This window comes from Hyla sarda, chromosome 6, assembly GCF_029499605.1.
Source record: "Hyla sarda isolate aHylSar1 chromosome 6, aHylSar1.hap1, whole genome shotgun sequence".
Classification (NCBI taxonomy): domain Eukaryota; kingdom Metazoa; phylum Chordata; class Amphibia; order Anura; family Hylidae; genus Hyla; species Hyla sarda.
The window spans coordinates 144,703,895-144,724,104 of record NC_079194.1 but is presented as its reverse complement, the minus strand read 5'-3'; the positions used below and the strand labels follow the sequence as shown (position 1 = coordinate 144,724,104).

Genomic DNA, 20,210 nt, shown 5'->3' with positions numbered 1-20,210 from the left:
GAATCTCATAGCAGTCTATGGGCTTTAATTTGAGGCAGAATTCTGCAAGCAGAAATTCTGCCCTGTGAATATACCCTAAGGCTGGGTGCACACTGCGGAATCTCCGGGCTGAATTTCTGCTGGAGATCAAGCCGACGGCACTAGGACTGCATGGACTGTGTTGCCATCCCCATAGATGGCAATGCATTTCTGAGCAGATCTCTCAAAAGATCCACCCAGAAATGCATTGCCGATTATGGGGATGGCAATGCAGTCCGCGTGGTCCTAGTGCCGCCGGCTCAATTCTGCGCGGAGATTCCGTAGTGTGAACCTAGCCTAAATGTCCCAAAAAAGATAACCAAGCTTCTTGAGATGGCAGAGGATGAAGTGTTGTCTCAGGAGAGAAGGAGGAGCTTGGAGTTAATGAGACAACTCCAAATTAAAAATAAGACTACACAACTTCCCCCTAACAGGGGTACTTGAAGCAAAAGCATGCTAAAGCCATTACAATTTGGATTAACACTATATTGGTAAATTATACATCTTAGGGTGATAGTTTTATTTAAATACAATTTTTCTTTACCCTCTGAGCATGCAGCATACATAGAAAGCTGAGCTGACAGGACATGGAGTAGCACAGCACTTCTATTTAATGGGGGGGTTACATATGCTAATCAGATACTGATGGAATATTCTTGCAAAAAGCTCCCACTGAGACAACCTCCAAGGGTCAGTTCACATGTGCGTATTTTCTGCTGCAGATCTGCTGTAGATTTGCTGTCACAAATTTTGCTTCCCATTGAAGTCAATAGGCAACAAAATCTGCAGCAGCGAATCTGCAGCAGATCTGCAGCAAAAATATGCACATGTGAACTGACCCTTTCTCTGGATCCCCAATTACACTCAGCACAGGTGCATATTCCCCATGAGAACCCCTCTTCAAAGTACCATCCCATGTGCATGTCTTTTCTAAGTATTTTTCTAGTACAGATTTCTATGGTTTAATTGTGGTGAGCTCTGATTGTGGCTTCATTTTAGCATTTTTCCTTTATGTCTTCTGCCTAAACTAAAGTCTCTGCCATCTCCATAGAAACAGCTCTAGGGCAAAGTTTATGCCACCATCTCCCCTCCCTGGGATTTGTCCTAACTGGCACATAATCAGGTTACACAATCTGTGTTTTACAATGGGCTGGGGTGTTTACATGCTGGTTCTCTGCCAATGTTTTTCCCTCATGTGGGTGCAGAGTCTGGTAAAGCTCAATAACAGAGATTACAGTAAAAGGCCACAGAACAAGCTTCACCTGTACAGGACAGCCTGGAGCGTCACTCAAACATGGGGCCCTGGAGCTGGACCCTTATGCTGTGCTATGTGACCCTGGGAGCACTTGAGGCAGGTGAGGAGGATATATTTCAATATATATATATATATATATATATATATAACATATAATGTATTATCAAATATTATTAAACTGAGCAGCTCTTCCTTACATTCCCTATTTTACAGAGAGATTGATGGGCAATGAATTTTTGACACGATCATCTGGCGAATGAGCGTTGGCGGGTTTGTTGGCTGATCCCCGGCTCTATTACACAGGGTAATATTGCAAATCCACATAGAAAATCACCAATTAGGCTCTTGATATAGTAAAACTAAACTTTTACTTGAAAAAGATAAGATAATACAAAATGAATAGTGTACCACAATAATGTGCTGGGATAGGGAGAAGGATACAGGTGAGTACCTATGCTATATGCCAAAGAAGAAAATTGTCCAGCATCCAGGTGAATTCCAACAGGGTATATCTTTATTTAAGAGGCTTGCAAATACACGTTTAAAACACTCTGACGCGTTTCACGGTTTCACGCTTAGTCAACTCTATGACTAAGCGCGAAAGCCAGAAACGTGTCACAGTGTTTTAAATGTGTATTTGCAAGCCTCTTAAATAAAGATATACCCTGTTGGAATTCACCTGGATGCTGGACAATTTTCTTCTTTGGATTCTGCTTTGGTGAAGCCGGAGGTGGGACCGGCGGGTCCTTGCACAGGTGTTGCCCTGATCTGGGTGAGCTGTCTTTATTTGAAATTTTGGATTATGCTATATGCCCTGCCTAAAATAAAAGAGGAACTCCTAAAACTAAGTGTGGAATGGTGATAGGGAATTCAATACAATAAACTTAATAGTACATATAAACAGTGAAGTGGTGAACCTCTCTTGCCAACGCGTTTCACCCATTGGTCACAAGGGTTTATCAGGGAGTAGGAGGAAACCACAATGGGATACAAATACATACACGTATAGACAAACACTTATTGATGTTAATAATAATGTTAATTCAGCATTAGTACACACAGTACCGAAGGAGTGCTGAAGATAGAAATGGCACCCAGCAAGCAAGATACAGCTTGTGAGCTGGTGCCAGGATGTATAAGAGGAAGGTAGGATGGTGGCCGTAGTTGAGCCCGGAGCGACGTCTCTGTGGCCACCATCTTACCTTCCTCTTATACATCCTGGCACCAGCTAACAAGCTGTATCTTGCTTGCTTGCTGGGTGCCATTTCTATGCTCAGCACTCCTTTGGCACCAGCCCATAATACTACACTTACCAGTAGGATACATTATTGGCCCAATTTGTATCTTAGCTAGCCCTTCTGTTTTTTGCCTCTTCATCTATAATTATGGTCTATATCAGGGGTCCTCAAACAGGGCGTTTTTGACTCAGGACATCCATGTGTTCCGAAAGATGCTTTCGGAACACAAGGATGCCTCTGTTAAGTCCCTGCGGCCCGCGTTTACTTTAAAAACGCGGGGACAGCCGGGAACAGGTGCACGCAGCGACGTCACTGACGTCCCATGCGTGCACCCATGGCAACCAAGTGGAGGAGCAGTGAAGCAGAGAAGAAGCAAGGATGCGCGCTGGAGGTAAGTGTTTACCAGCGGCGCGTCCCTTCGGTGTTCTGACCACCGATCCTCCGGTCCTGCTATGGCAGGAGCAGTGGTCGGAACACTGAAATGGGGCAGTACACAGGCATACAGCCTCCAGCCATACTGTATCGCTGGAGGCTGTATGCCTGTGGGGGAACATACTGCCAACGTAATTTGGGGAGCTATACTGCCAACGTAATTTGGGGGACTATATTGCACCTAATGTGGGGGACTATACTGCCAGCCTAATGTGGGGGACTATATTGCACCTAATGTGGGGGAAAATAATGCCAGCTTAATGTGGGGGACTATATTGCACCTAATGTGGGGGGACTATACTGCCAGCCTAATGTGAGGGACTATATTGCACCTTATGTGGGGGAACTATACTGCCAACGTAATGTGGGGGAACATATTGCCAACATAATGTGGGGGAACATACTGCCAACGTAATGTGGGGGACTATATTGCAACTAATGTGGGGGAACATACTGCCAGCCTAATGTGGGGGACTATATTGCACCTAATGTGGGGGAACATACTGTCAGCCTAATGTGGGGACTATATTGCACCTAATGTGGGGGACTATATTGCACCTAATGTGGGGGAACATAATGCCAGCTTAATGTGGGGGACTATTTTGCACCTAATGTGGGGGGACTATACTGCCAGCCTAATGTGGGGGACTATATTGCACCTAATGTGGGGGAACATACTGACAGCCTAATGTGGGGGACTATATTGCACCTAATGTGGGGGAAATATACTGTCAGCCTAATGTGGGGGACTATATTGCACCTAATGTGGGGGGAACTATACTGCCAGCCTAATGTGGGGGACTATATTGCACCTAATGTGGGGAAACATACTGCCAGCCTAATGTGGGGGGACTATATTGCACCTTATGTGGGGGAAACTATACTGCCAAGTAATGTGGGGGACTATATTGCACCTAATGTGGGGGAACATACTGACAGCCTAATGTGGGGGACTACATTGCACCTAATGTGGGGGAAATATACTGCCAGCCTAATGTGGGGGACTACATTGCACCTAATGTGGGGGGAACTATACTGCCAGCCTAATGTGGGGGACTATATTGCACCTAATGTGGGGAAACATACTGCCAGCCTAATGTGGGGGGACTATATTGCACCTTATGTGGGGGAAACTATACTGCCAAGTAATGTGGGGGATTATATTGCACCTAATGTGGGGGAACATACTGCCAGCCTAATGTGGGGGACTATATTGCACCTAATGTGGGGGAACTATACTGCCAGCCTAATGTGGGGGACTATATTGCACCTAATGTGGGAGAAAATACTGCCAGCCTAATGTGGGGGACTATATTGCACCTAATGTGGGGGGACTATACTGCCAGCCTAATGTGGGGGACTATATTGCACCTTATGTGGGGGGAACTATACTGCCAACGTAATTTGGGGGAACATACTGCCAACATAATGTGGGGGAACATACTGCCAACGTAATGTGGGGGACTATATTGCAACTAATGTGGGGGAACATACTGCCAGCCTAATGTGGGGGGACTATATTGCACCTAATGTGGGGGGAACTATACTGCCAGCCTAATGTAGGGGACTATATTGCACCTAATGTGGGGGGACTATATAGACTCTATAGACTCTATATCACAGACCTTCAAGTCTCTGTCTTATAGGAACAGAGGAATGCATTGGGTTGCCACATGTATAACAACTTGCTAAGTCTGAACCCCGTAAAGAAGTCCAACCAGGGCTAATTTTACATAAGGCTACGTTTAATACCTATCTCGTTCACACAATCAGCATTATATGTGAACCTACATGTGTAACCCATGCTATGTCATTTATCTTGTGACCTACCTCTGTGACTTTTTCTGACATGACATTGATTGGGGCCAATATCTAACTCTACACATTAGATTGGCTGACATCTACTAACCCAGTGTACTAACACTTTATAGAAAGTGTACTAACACTGCATTCTATTTATTTCTGCATTGTTCTTTTGGCCGTGTTTGTTATCTATTGGCCAATTCTGTTTTGTGAAAAAAAATTCTTTAAAAATTCAATAAAAAATTATTTGAACCTAACGCTGCATTAACATTATTATTAACATCAATAAGTGTTTGTCTATATTTATATATATTTGCATCCCATTGTGATTTCCTCCTACTCCCTGATGAGCCCTTGTAACCAATGGGTGAAACGCGTTGGCAAGAGAGGTTCACCACTTCACTGTGTATATGTACTGTTCAGTTTGTTGTATTAAATTCCTTTTCCCCATTACAACATTTGTTTTAGGAGTTCCTCCCTTATTACAGGCATAGGTAGTCACCTGTATCCTTCTCCCTGTCCCAGCACTTTATTGTGGTACACTATTAATTTTGTATCATCTTATCTTTTTCAAGTAAAAGTTAAGTTTTACTATATCAAGAGCCTAACTGGTGATTTTCTATGTGGATTTGCAATTATATTTATATTTATTCACCAAGGGACACTTTATCTAGCTGGTCTTGGGAACCATACATCATTCACCCAAGTGTTGTGTTACAAGGTAATATTGGCCTGTTTGTCCGATAATTGTTCCATATAATAGGGACCTAAGTCAGGTGAATACAATCTATTGCTGCCTGTTATTAGCCATTTCAGATTGGAGAAAACCTAGCTGTAGGATAGGTGGATGCAATCTATTACTGCTTGATATAATCCGTCTTGCCTCACTGTAGAGCATTTCTATTAATTTTCTAAAAAACAACCAAAAAAATTGAAAGGTCTATGAAGAATGTCTTTCCGTGTCTGCAGGAGCAGAGAGTAAACGTCCATCAGTGACCACGAAGTATGGAAAGCTTCATGGGATAACAATGCCAGTAAAGACAGACAGAACTGTCCACGCCTTTTATGGAGTTCCATACGCCAAATCTCCGGTGGGTTCGTTACGGTTCGCAGCCCCAGAACTCCCTGAGGGCTGGGACTCAGTAAGGGAAGCTGCAGACCATCCTCCCATGTACGTAAAGGTTGATCCAACATGATACAAAGATTTAGGGTGTGATCAGTTTAATAAACAGTGATTCCTTACTACAGTATTATTTGAAATAAAAAAGTTTACAGAATTTTTCTATTGGACCTATGAATCTGGTTGGAAGTTATTATTCTCTATTATCAGCCAATTTAGGGCTGAGCCTAGGTGTCCACATCTAAGGCTGGAAACACATTATGATTGTGCTATCCATGTCACTCATACATTTTGCAAACAAAATGGAATGCCTGGAATGACTACGAACCTTGCCACCTGCCCCGACCTTCTGCTACGTCTGACCTTGCCTCTGTCTAGTCCTTCTGTCCCACGCCTTCTCAGCAGTCAGCGAGGTTGAGCCGTTGCCGGTGGATACTACCGCCGCAGCAAGACCATCCCGCTTTGCGGCGGGCTCTGGTGAAAACCAGTAGCAACCCTAAAACCGGTCCACCGACACGGTCCACGCCAATCCCTCGCTGACACAGTGGATCCCCATCCAGCTAGCCGAATCATAACAATTGTGTCATACACTGCTATAAACATGGGTCATACATAGATATATTCATTGGTTATACACTCATATAAATATACCATAATACACTGATATAAATATACCATCATATAAATATGCAGCCACACACTGGTATAAACGTCATACACAGACATAAGGTACATATACCATAATACACGTATACAAGGCATTACACACTGCTATAGAAACGTGACATAAACGTAGGCCATATACTAAGATAAACATGGGCAATACACTGATTTAAACATGGTGCTATAAAGTAAGGACAGGGAATAAGTGGGGATCTACACATGCCCGCAGCCCCTGTCCCTGCCTATTGCGTATACGCCCTAAGCAACAGATCCACAAACGATAAAGACGGTCCCTTCCTAACTAGGTACTGGGGCATCAAGTCAAAAAAACAAACTACAAAAAACACAGTAAAGGGTCAGAGACACAGTCAGGAAGACAAAGGTAAATGCACACTATAACAATACTCAAGGTAGAAAAACAAACACATAGGATTGTCAACAAGCCGAGTCAGGAAACCAAGAGGACAGTAATATGTATAGACAAAACCAGAGAAAATTCCAAAGACTGAGCTGGGGTCACAAATACCAGGCTTATATAGGCAGCTGAGCAGGTGTGATCACAAGATCACAAAAGCTATCTGATTGGCGAAAGAGACAGAACCATGGATAGGTGAGAGTGCAACCACAGCAACCCAACTCAGAGCACAAACATAACATTTAAAGAGACAGCGCTTTTACAGATGCCATACACTTATGTAAACATTGTGCCATACACTGATATAAACATGGTGCTATACACTTATGTAAACATTGTGCCCTACACTGATATAAACATTGTGCCATACACTGATATAAACATGGTGCCATACACTTATGTAAACATTGTGCCATATACTGAAATAAACATGGTGCCATACACTGATGTAAACATGGTGATATATACATGGTGCCATACACTTATGTAAACATTGTGCCATACACTGAAATAAACATGGTGCCATACACTGATGTAAACATGGTGATATATACATGGTGCCATACACTTATGTAAACATTGTGCCATACACTGATACAAACATAATGCTATACACTTATGTAAACATTGTGCCATACACTGATATAAACATGGTGCCATACAATTATGTAAACATTGTGCCATACACTGATAAAGTACATCTTTCTAGATAATTTTTTCCCAGTGTTCAGTGTGGTGATCTCCCGATCTCTTGCATAGGTGTCTCCAGTCTTTAGAGTTATTAGAGAAGACACACAAGCTGTTTGGAGCATGGGCTAAAATGAATTTGCCACCATTTTCTGAGGACTGCTTGTACCTCAACATCTATACTCCAGCAGACAAAGAAAAGCAAACTAGGCTACCGGTGAGAGCTCTTTATAATGTATGTGTGGTGTTAAGATAAGGACAGGGGATAAGGATAGGGGATAAGTTTCAGATCGCGGGGGGTCCGACCGCTGGGGCCCCCAACAATCTTCTGTACGGGCCCCAGCAGAACGGGGGGAGGGGGCGTGTTGACCACCGCACAAAGCGGCGGCCGACACACCCCCTCAAAACAGCGCTATGGCAGAGCTGGAGATTGCCGAAGGCCGCGCTCCGGCTCTGCCATAGAGTTGTATTGAGGGGGCGTGTCAGCTGCCGCTTCGTGTGGTGGTCAACACGCCCCCTTCCTGCGGGCTGCTGTGGCCCCATACCGGAGATCCTTAGGATAGGGGATAAGTTTTTCTGGAAGTACATATCAAGTGTCTATCAAGTCCTACCAGTACAGACATGATGGACTATGGCTGACATGGCTCATTTAGTTCGTACATCTGAACCTCTGTCTTTTCCGTGCAGGTAATGGTCTTTATACACGGCGGAGCACTGTTAATGGGCGGAGCAGCTTTTTATGATGGTTCTGCTTTAAGCACCTATGAGCATGTTGTATTTGTGGCCATTCAATACCGGCTTGGAATCCTGGGTTTCCTAAGGCAAGTAATAATTGGAGAAGAAATTGTATTTCCCCCTTATATTTCCATAGACAGTAAGGTGTGCATCTTCTCTATATATATTTATTTTCAGGTGTCCATATTGCCTCCCTATTTAAAGTATGAAGGCATCTTTACAACTGCAGGGAAAAATAATGGAATCACCACATTTAAAGGCTGGTCACCCATTTTTACTTTATATTAAATACATATGTGACAGATGATGTGACACAAAACAATGTTTGTTTAGTAGTTGAATATTCTAGCTTCATGAAAAATACATTGAACAAATAAATATTTTTATATTCACAAATGTTTATTAAGTGTTTTAAAAATGTAGTGACAATTACAAACCAACATTAGATAATGTTTATTTAACAGCAATTAAGTAATCACATTTTATAAAAGCAGAGTATGGATCCAATTGACTAGTGAGCTGCCCTTTGAATATCCCGCCTCCAAATTCGCTAGGCCGGCTGCATCACAGTATGACAAACAATCCTGTTCTGGACAGGAGCGGTAATGCGGGAGGATGGATCAGCTGGCATGGTGACTCAATACTCCCCTATACCCTGCACCCTGCTCTGTGCCAAGAGCATCAAGAACCCAAAACGGCTGTCTGCAAACTGATAACTCCCCCTTTTGGAGGAATTTCTGGCTTGGCATATAATCCATAATATTTGCCACTCGCTGTGCGGTAAAAAAAAAACTAGAATTAAAAATTCTGGGTCAGTACAATAACGGCAATACCAAATTTGTATATTTTTTATTTATTTATTTTTTGTTTCTTTTGTTTTAAAGGGGTACTCCTGTGGAAAACTTTTCTTTTCTAAATCAACTGGTGCCAGAAAGTTAAACAGATTTGTAAATGACTTCTATTAAAAAAAATCTTAATCTTTCCAGTACTTTTCAGGGTCTGTATACTACAGAGGAAATGGTTTTCTTTTTGGAACACAGAGCTCTCTGCTGACATCACGAGCACAGTGCTCTCTGCTGACATCTCTGTCTATTTTAGGAACTGTCCAGAGCAGCATATGTTTGCTATGGGGATTTTCTCCTACTCTGGACAGTTCCTAAAATGGACAGAGATGTCAGCAGAGAGCACTGTGGTCATGATGTCAGCAGAGAGCTCTGTGTTCCAAAAAGCAAAGAATTTCCTCTGTAGTATTAAAGGGGTTATCCAGGAGAAAAAAAACATTTTGTTTATATATCAACTGGCTCCAGAAAGTTAAACAGATTTGTAAATTACTTCTATTAAAAAATCTTAATCCTTTCAGTACCTATGAGCTTCTGAAGTTAAGATTGTTCTTTTCTGTCTAAGTCCTCTCTGATGACACCTGTCTCGGGAAATGCCCAGTTTAGAAGCAAATCCCCATAGCAAACCTCTTCTAAACTGGGCGTTTCCTGAGACAGGTGTCATCAGAAGGACTTAGACAGAAGGGGATGACTACCCCATCATACATTCTGGATAATACACGTGAGCTTATGTAGGTAGTGACTGTACATTTAATGTCACTGTGGCAATACCAATATATTTTAACATTGTTACGTTTTATACTAAAATTTATTTTATATGGGATTTATTTTTATTAAATTTAACTAGTCCCACTAGAGGGCTATCACCAGCCATCTTCTGAGCGCTGATATAATAAACTGCACTACGACGGATAGCTAGATAGACCCAGGAGAAGCATGTGCTAAGCGCGTTTTTCCCCAGGTCTTAACCAGAAGTATGTCTCCAGAATATTAACCCCTTAAGGATGCAGCCCTTTTTCACCTTAAGGACTGAGCCCTTTTTCGCAATTCTGACCACCGTCGCTTTACTAATTAATAAGGCGAAAACGCTTTTACCCAATATTCTCATTCTGAGATTGTTTTTTCGTGACATATTCTACTTTATTTTGGTGGTAAATTTTTGGCGTTACTTGCATCCTTTTTTGGTGAAAAATCCCCAAATGTCTAACTTTGAAGCTCTCTATTTGTAAGGAAAATGGATATTCCAAATAAATTTGATTTTTATTCACAAATACAATATGTCCACTTTATGTTGGCATCATAAAATGGACATATTTTTGCTTTTTTTTTAATTAGAGGGCTTCAAAGTAGAGCAACAATTTTCAAAAATTTCATGAAAATTGCTAAATCTGAAGGGACAGATGTTACTGAACTACAACTCCCAGCATGCCTGGGCAGTCCAGGCATGCTGAGAGTTGTAGTTTGGCAACATCTGGAGGGCTACCGTTTGGGCACCATTGTAAAAGTGGTCTCCAAACTGTGACCCTCCAGATGTTGCAAAACTACAACTCCCAGCATGTCCAGACAGCCTTTGGCTGTCTGGGCATGCTGGGAGTTGCAGTTTGGCCTTCCTAGTGCTTGCCACAGTAAAGATCCCTTTACTTTCACTTTCAATTCCCCCCCCACTGTCACTTCCCTACCTGAGCCAGGATCCAGCAGTCTCCAGCGAAGATCGGGGGGTCCCCAGGCATCTTCTCCTCCAGGTACCGGCCTCCATCTTCTGTCCATGTTCCCCTCGACATCCAGGGGTGGGCAGAATGGGGGGTTGCCATGGCAACCCACTGTCCTGCTCTGCCATTGGTCAGAATCAGTTCTGACCAATGGCAGGGGATAGGAGGAGATCGCAGCACTGAGACCTCACTCCTAGCCCTCAGGATGATCGGGGCTGTCTCTGACAGCTCCGATCATCCCTATTTTCTGGGTGATCGGGTCACCAGAGACCCGATCAGCCCGGAATAGCAGAAAATCGCATGTCTGAATTGACATGCTATTTTCTGCGATTGCCGACATGGGGGGGTCTCAGGACCCCCCTGGGCGATGTGCCGGGATGCCTGCTGAATGATTTCAGCAGGCATTCCGGTCCGGTCCCCAACCGGCTAGCGGCGGGGACCAGAATTCCCACGGGCGTATGCATATACCCCACGTCCTTAAGGACTCGGGATGCAGGGGGTATGCACACGACCGGCGTCCTGAACAGGTTAAGCTATTAGACTTAGCAGTTTGTTTGGAAATGTCCTCCTAAATTTTTGAGCCAAAGCCACAAGGGTATTCAAAAGGAATGGGAAATATAAAGGAAGGATTTATACTTCTCCTTCCTACTGGATCCACTTCTGGCTTTGCTCAAAGCCTGCAGTGGCAGTCTTTTTTTTTTTTTTTAACTGCCAAGTGTAATTTTATGTCTCCTCCCATAGACATAACTGGAGGGGGCGTAGCATGACATCACGACCACGGCTGCACAAAGCCAGCGTTCTGAACATAAATGTTCAGAACACCGGGGTGCTGGCCCAGAGATCACAAGGGTCCTAGCGGCTGGACACCACACCATCAGACATAAGATGTCTAGGGGTGGTGTACCCCTTTAAACAGTCATTGTTTTGTGTCATACCTGAATTCTGTATTTTCTATGAAGTAAAAAAAAAAAGAAGAAAAAAAAAGATGCTGGGTAACCATCCTCCAAGGGCGGTGATTGCATAATTAAAAATTTTTGCCAGGAGTTGTACACATGCATATAAATAAATGCCTTTTCACTTCTTCAGCACTTGTGATGGACAGGCAACTGGGAACTATGGATTCTTGGATCAGGTTGCGGCTCTCCAGTGGATTCAGGAGAACATTGCGGATTTTGGAGGGGATCCCAACTCTGTAACCATATTTGGTGAATCGGCTGGTGCAGTGAGTGTCTCTGCCCTGGTGCGTACCAACTGTTTTTTTTTTCATGATTTAGGGTTGGGTCACATGTAACAGATTCAAAGCGTATTTTACGCTGCAGATCCGCGGGTGACCCGACCCATATTGTGTCAAGCAGCAACAGCTGGAGGCACAAAATGCGTTGGGTCACCATTGGATCTGCATCGTAAAATATGCTGCCGATCCGTTACGTGTGACCCTACCCTTATTTTGTGACAATTATTCTATAAAACACAAGATCAATTCAGAGAAGTTTTACATTTTCACTGGGTGTAAGAGCTGCAACAAAAGCTCCAAACACTTTTTTCAAATGTGGCAGGCTTGGCATAAAATGTGCATAAAGTTGTGACTTTTTATGCAAAGTGGCTGCATACAATGGGGAAGATTTATCAAAGTTGTCTATTTCCCGCATCAATATAGACCAAACCACAGAGGGTTAGGCCGGTCTATTGTGCGCCTAATTTATCAAAAGCCACACCGTACTTGATAAATTCTGCACACAGACTTTGGGATCTATGGTTTAGACTGTATTTCAACCAGCTCCAGCATGGTATGACATTTCAGCGTACTTTCGGCCAATGCGACTTTTCGCACCAATGCTTTTTTCCATCTAAAATAGACTAGAATGCATCAAGTTCTAAATATCCTCTAAAGCAAAAGTCGCACATATTTAGACTGCGACTTTCTGTGAGACAAGTTTAGATGGTAAAAACAATGTCTAAATCCTTTGATAAATCCCCCCAATCTATATATATAAAACTCAACGTGTGTGTGTATGTATGTATGTATGTATGTATGTGTATGTGTATGTATGTATGTGTATGTATGTATGTGTGTATGTATGTGTGTGTGTATGTATGTATGTATGTTCTACAAAAACTTTCAAACGGCTAAAGATATTAATATGAAACTTGGCACACATGTTACTTATATGTCTACAACAAACATAGGATAGGTAATTTAACCCTTACTCACCCCCATTTGCCAGGGGCGGGGCTTATGTTTAAAGTCCCATGCAAGTCAATGGGAAATATATGTTACTGCATAACTTCCAAACGGCTGGAGATATTTCGATAATACTTGGTCACATGTTACTTATATGTCCACTTAAAATATAGGATAGTTAATTTAACCCTTAACTACCCCCATTTGTGAGGGTCAGGGTTTTTCTTTAAAGTCCCATGCAAATCAATGGGAAATGTATGTTCCCATATAATTTCCGTTAGGCTGGAGATATTTCATTACCTGGTACACATATTACACGTCAGGTTATGAGGACGGGATGGGAGATCGGGATAGGAGGACGGGATATGAGGATGAGATATGAGGTCGGGATAGTAGGTCAGGTAGGAGGTCGGGATAGGATGTCGGGATAGGAGGTTGGGATAGGAGGTCAAGATAGGAGGACGGGATAGGAGGTCAAGATAGGAGGTCGAGATATGAGGACGGGAAAGGAGGTCGGGATAGGAGGTCTGGATAAGAGGTCAGGATAGGAGGTTGAGATAGGAGGATGGGATAGGAGGTCAAGATAGAAGGTCGAGATATGAGGACGGGAAAGGAGGTCGGGATAGGAGGTCAGGATAGGAGGACGGGATAGGAGGTCGGGATAGGATGTCAGGATAGGAGGTCAAGATAGGAGGACAAGATAGGAGGATGGGATATGAGGACGGGATAGGAGGTCTGGATAGGAGGTCAGGATAGGAGGTCGAGATAGGAGGATGGGATAGGAGGTCAAGATAGGAGGTCGAGATATGAGGACGGGAAAGGAGGTCAAGATAGGAGGCCGAGATATGAGGACGGGAAAGGAGGTCGGGATAGGAGGACAGGATAGGAGGTCTGGATAGGAGGTCAGGATAGGAGGTCGAGATAGGAGGAGGGGATAGGAGGTCAAGATAGGAGGTCGAGATATGAGGACGGGAAAGGAGGTCGAGATAGGAGGTCGAGATAAGAGGACGGGATAGGAGGTCGGGATAGGAGGTCGGGATAGGAGGTCAGGATAGGAGGTCGGGATAGGAGCTCGAGATTGGAGGACGGGATAGGAGGTCGGGATAGAAGGTCGAGATAGGAGGACGGGATAGGAGGTCGAGGACGGGATAGGAGGACAGGATAGGAGGTCGGGATAGGAGGTCGGGATAGGAGGACGGGATAGGAGGATGGTATAGGAGGTCGGGACAGGAGGTAGAGATAGGAGGTCAGGATAGGAGGTCGGGATGTGGGGTCGGGATGTGACAACAATATATGAGGACTGCATATGAAGTCAAAAGCTTCCTCCTTTGTTTATTTTCCTCCCCAAAAAGGATTAGGAAGGAAAAACTGGGCAACGCCGGGTACTCAGCTAGTGTTTTATAAATGTCCTCATCATCCATTCAGTGGTTGTGGAGCAGTATAAGACACACAACAGCTCCAAACATATACCTCTCTATGTACAGTTATTCCTTCCTATAGGACCACCTTCACGAGAAGACCACCCCCTTCTCCAGACCAGATTTTGTGTAACAGTTTTGGTCCCCCATACATTATAAATAGGGCACATTTTGTTTGAGAAGACCACTTGTCAATACGCTCTCGAGTGGTTGTCTAGAAGCTTCACTGTCTTCATCTTGTGTTGGAAATGTTTTCAGATGGCCTCTCCCTTGTGTAAAGGCTTGTTCCATGGTGCCATTATGGAGAGCGGTGTCACTCTAATTCCTGGAGTGATAGTAAACAAGACTGAAGACCTGCTTCACTTCAAAGATGTAAGGGTATCTGTATCCCCTCCTCTCACAGCCTCATAGTAACATAGTCACAGTATTTGTAATTGTCTTTTTGTGTTCCAGTTGGTGGCCACCATCTCTGGCTGTGATTCTATCTCCTTGGTGAAATGTCTTAAGAAGAAAACCTCAGATGAAATCCTTTCGGTTATGTCACATATGGTATGCTATATTGAGGCTATCATATGCTTCTCCTTCTAGTTCTTCATGCCAGGGAATTGTTGTTAAGTGAAGACTGGTAAGTGACAGGGTATGACTGATGAGTGATGACTGATGCTTAACAGGTTATAAATGATGAGTGATTGCTGACTGATAAGTAATGAGAAACCAATGATGAATGACAGGTTATAAATGATGAGTAAATACTGACTGATATGTGACAGGTAATAAATTATAAGAAACAACTGATGAATGACACGTTTTGAATGATGAGTGATGGCCAATGAGTGGCAGATTATTAAAATTACATATGACTGATGAGTGACAGGTAATAAATGATGAGTGACAGGTAATAAATGATGAGTGACAGGTAATAAACGATGAGTGGCAGATAATAGATGTTAAGTGACAGCTGATGAGTGACAGGTAATGAATAAAGGGAATAACTGATTAGTGATAGGTAGTGGATAATTAAAGAAAACTGATATCTGAAATGTTATGAATGATAAGTGGTAAATGATCACAGATAAGTGACAGGGAGTGAATGATGAAAGATAACAAATAGGTGACACTTAACTTATGATGAATAAAAATTAACCAGTGACAGAGAATGGATAATATGTGATGACTGATAGGTGAGAAGAAATAGATGATTAGCAATAACTGATGAGTGACAGATAATAAATAATGATGACTGGTGAGTGACAGGAAGGGAATAATGGGAACCTCCAATATGGTGGAGCTAGTGTATAACACTTTGTGTATAAACATTTAAAGTGTTACTGTCGTTAGAAACAACTTTTTTCCATTTAATATTTCCTTAAAAACTAAGCATTTTCAATATACTTAATAAAAAATTTGATTTCTGAAGGTGTGAAAAAATGGCTTAAAAATGGCCACTAGGGGTCTCTGTCTATTTAATTTTGCAAACAAACCCTGGAAATCAAGCCTTTTTGGTCGTGGACCAAATTTCTTTGAGGGGAGGAGGAGGGGTGTGTGGTTATCTCTCTGCTGTGCCTGCGTACAATCCAGTTTTCACAAGCATGAGCTGAACCCCCGTAAGATCCAGACAACTTGCAGTCTTTTCAGAAGAGAAGCACTTTCATGCACAATGACAAGCAATACAAGGTGCTAAATGATTATTATGATGCAAAATGGTTTCTCTTTGGTCATGTAATGAACCTATTTCTTTTGTATTTGCACCATATAGGTTCCACATTCCACAAATGTAAAAAAAATTTATTTTTTGGTGCAAAATGCGGGTTTTTATTTTGTACTTGCACCATATAGTTTCACATGGCTGCATTATAGTTATATAGAGCATGCACTTTAGGCACAAAGGTTTGCAAATGTAAAAATGCTTGTGCAGACCTCATGACAGGAGAGAGGGAAGGGGGAGGAAAGGAGCTCATTGTGCTCCTGGAGAAATGCCCCCAGCCTCTCACAGAAATGCAGAAAGGCTGAGCATAGTAATACATAGATCAAATGGTATTTTACATATTAACACATGCATATTATTATGCATACAGGTCTTAGAGCACATTACTACACTGACTTAACCATTTTTTTTTTCTTTCTAATGACAGTAACACTTTGAGGAGCAATAGACAAGGTAATTAGAATTATTACTGGTTGCTTATTGATTTTTTGCTTTTCGCTCCTCTTTTTCCAGAATGTATTCATATAACCACCCCCTATAGCACACACAAAAAGTGACCAGTAAGCACTTTATTACATGTCCATTTTTCATTCTGTTTCTGCTATGTTGCTCTAACCTGTCTTGTTGCAATGAAAAATTCTGTTTCCAGACTCTCCCGAATCTACCAGTCTGTGTGGATGGAGTCTTCCTAACCAAGACTCCTGAAGATATCCTCTCTACCAAACAAATCCACAATGTCCCCTTAATCATTGGAGTGAATGATCAGGAATTTGGCTGGTTGCTCCCAATGGTGAGAACTAAAATATTATTTTTACATTTGAATTTATCTCATAATACTGCCTGTCATTCAGCATTAGTGTTGCTCACGAATATTCGCAATTCGAATATTATTCGCGAATATCGCATATTCGCGAATTCGCGAATTTCGCGAATATAGCGCTATATATTCGTAATTACGAATATTCGTTTTTTTTTTTTTTTTTTTTTTTTTTTTCACAGTACACATCACAGTGATCATCCCTCTCTGCTTCCAGCTTGTGTGGTGTAAAGAAGGCTCTAATACTACTGTGTGAGACTGGCGCGCGAAAATTCGCATATGCGAAAATTAGCATATGCGAAAATTAGCACATGCGAATTTTCACATATGCGAATTTTCGCGTATGTTAATTTTGTATATGCTAATATGCACATATGATAGTTTTCGCATATGCGAATGTTCGCATATGCGAAAATAAAACGGGGATATAACGAATATGCGAATATTCGCGAATATATGACGAATATTCGTCCATATATTCGCGAATATTCGCGAATTCGAATATGGCCTATGCCGCTCAACACTATTCAGCATAGGTATGGGATAGATTATGCACTCAATAACTCCACCAGCAGAGCAGTAAGTGCAGCACCAATTAACCCCATAAAGATGCAGTTCATTTTGGCCTTGAGGACACAGGACATTTTCATTTTTGCATTTTTTTTCCTCCTTTCATAACTTTTATTTTTCCATCTACAGACCCATATGAGGGCTTGTTTTTTGTGTAACCATTTGTACTTTGTAATGACATCTTTAATTTTACCAAAAAATATACGGTAAACCCCAAAAATATTATGTATAGTGGGACATTGAAAAGAAACCCACAATTTTCCAACTATTGGAGAGTTTTGTTTTTACACTGTGCACTTTACAGTAACACAAGACATGTTATCTTTATTCTGTCAGTCAATACGATGAATGATACCCATCTTTAAAGTTTTTTGAGTTATTGCACTACTTTTTAAAAAACTAACTTTTTTAACAAAATAAGTTTGTTTTAAATTGCTCTATTCTGACCCCCTACAGTTAAAACCAGAAGTTTACATACACTTTATAAAAAGACACATATGCATGTTTTTCTCACTATCTGACATGAAATCAGTATAAACCTTACCCGTTTTAGGTCAATTAGGATTATTAAAATTATTTATATTTGTCAAATGCCAAAATAATAATTTTTAAGGCATTTTTATTGCTTTCTGCAAAGTCAAAAGTTTACATACACTAGGATTACTATGCCTTTAAACAATTTGGGACAGCCCATATGATGATGTCATGTCTTTGAAAGCTACTGATTGGCCACATCTGAGTTAATGAGAAACACACCTGCGGATATATTTTTATGCGCAACTGAAACACACTGCTTCTGTGTGTAATATCATGGGAAAGTCTAAAGAAATCAGCTAAGATATCAGATAAAGAATTGTGGACTTGCACAAGTCTGGATCATACTTGGGCACAATTTCCAGATACCTGCAGGGGCCTCGTTCATCTGTACAAACAATTATACGCAAGTACAAACAAGTTGGGAATGTCCAGCCCTCATATCGCTCAAGAAGGAGACTGGTTCTGTGTCTCAGAGATGAATGTGCTTTGGTCCGACATGTGTATATCAACCCAAGAATAAAAGCAAAAGGCCTTGTAAAGATGCTGGCGGAAGCTGGTAAGATTGTGTCATAATCCACAGTGAAACAAGCCGTCTATCAACATGGGCTGAAAGGCCACTCTGCCAGGAAGAAGCCATTACTCCAAAAGAAACATATAAAAGCCAGATTAATGTTTGCAAATGCACACAAGAACAAAGACCTACATTTCTGGAGACACGTCCTGTGGTCTGACAAAACAGTTTGGCCATAATGAGCATTGTTACGTTTTGAGGAAAAAGGGGAAAGCTTGGAAGCCTAATAGTACCATCCCAACTGTGAAACACGGGGGTGGCAGCATCATGTTGTGGGGTTGCTTTGCTATTGTGTGCATTTCACAAAATAGATGGCATCATGAGAAAAGATTATGTGGCAATACTAAAGCAAAATCTAAAGACATCAAACAGGAAGTTAAAGAGGTACTCCGCACCTAGACATCTTATCCCCTATCCAAAGGATGGGGATAACGTGTCTGATCGCAGGGGTCCCGCCGCTGGGAACCCCCGCGATCTCTCCTACAGCACCTCCTGTCATCTGCTGCATGGAGCAAAGTTCGCTCCATGCCTGAAGACGGCGATACAGGGGCAGGAGTATGGTGATGTCACAGCCCCGCCCCCTCGTAATGTCACAGCCCTCCCCCTCAATACAAGTCTATGGGAGGGGGTGTGACGGCCGTCACACCCACGTTCATAGACTTGTATTAATGGGAGCAGGCCGTGACATCACGAGGGGGCGGGGCTGTGACATCACGATACTCCCGCCCCTCTATCGCCCGTCATCAGGCACAGAGCGAACTTCGCTCCGTGCAGCAGATGACAGGAAGTGCTGCGATCAGATATCCTATCCCCTATCCTTTGAATGTCTAGGGGAAGAGTATCCCTTTAACTTCCTGGCTGATGTCTTGAGATGTTGCTTCAGTAATGCCTGATGAAGCCACGCATGCGCAGTGCGCCACTCTATGTTTTACTTCAATGTTTTGGAGTTGCCACCACAAAGGCCTGATCTCAATCCTATTGAAATTTTATGGACAAAGCTGAAAAGGCAGGTGCGAGCAAGATGACCTACAAACATGACTCAGTTACACCAGTTCTGTCAGAAGGAATGAGACAAAATTCCTACCAACTATTGTGAAAAGCTTGTGGAAGGATATCCAAAACGATTGACCCAAGTCATACAGTTTAAGGGCAATGCTACCAAATACTAATGAAATGTATGTTAACTTTTGACTTAAATGCCTTAAAAAATGCCTTTAAGTCCCCATAAGGGATTATATAGCAATCGCTAGGTTGCTAATACTGATCAGTGTTATGCATATGCATAGAATAGGTCAGTTTTATATGCTATCTACTTCTCTAGTCTGCTAAAATGCAGACCAATGGAGAAGGTTGCAGCAGACAGCCGGAAGCAGGTGAGTGGAGCTCTGGCGTTATCTTTACTGATCGGACCACCGCCAGTTCACTGGGGTAGTCCGATTGGTCTCTGTACATCCACCACATAACTTCAGATACCGATTGATCAGAGCTGTAGCTAG

The 20,210-nt window shown here is 42.4% G+C and overlaps 1 protein-coding gene across 1 annotated transcript in view; it reads left to right on the top strand.

Annotated features, from left to right (window-relative positions):
- Positions 1 to 5,367: 5,367 nt before the first annotated feature.
- LOC130277467 (carboxylesterase 5A-like) overlaps positions 5,368 to 20,210 on the top strand; it is a 47,742-nt gene continuing 32,899 nt past the window's right edge. Inside the window, exons 1-8 of the mRNA XM_056528140.1 lie at positions 5,368 to 5,467; positions 5,716 to 5,917; positions 7,704 to 7,848; positions 8,319 to 8,452; positions 12,001 to 12,154; positions 14,773 to 14,886; positions 14,968 to 15,063; positions 16,869 to 17,009. Coding sequence (XP_056384115.1) covers positions 5,368 to 5,467; positions 5,716 to 5,917; positions 7,704 to 7,848; positions 8,319 to 8,452; positions 12,001 to 12,154; positions 14,773 to 14,886; positions 14,968 to 15,063; positions 16,869 to 17,009 — 1,086 coding nt within the window. The remainder of the gene's footprint in view (positions 5,468 to 5,715; positions 5,918 to 7,703; positions 7,849 to 8,318; positions 8,453 to 12,000; positions 12,155 to 14,772; positions 14,887 to 14,967; positions 15,064 to 16,868; positions 17,010 to 20,210) is intronic.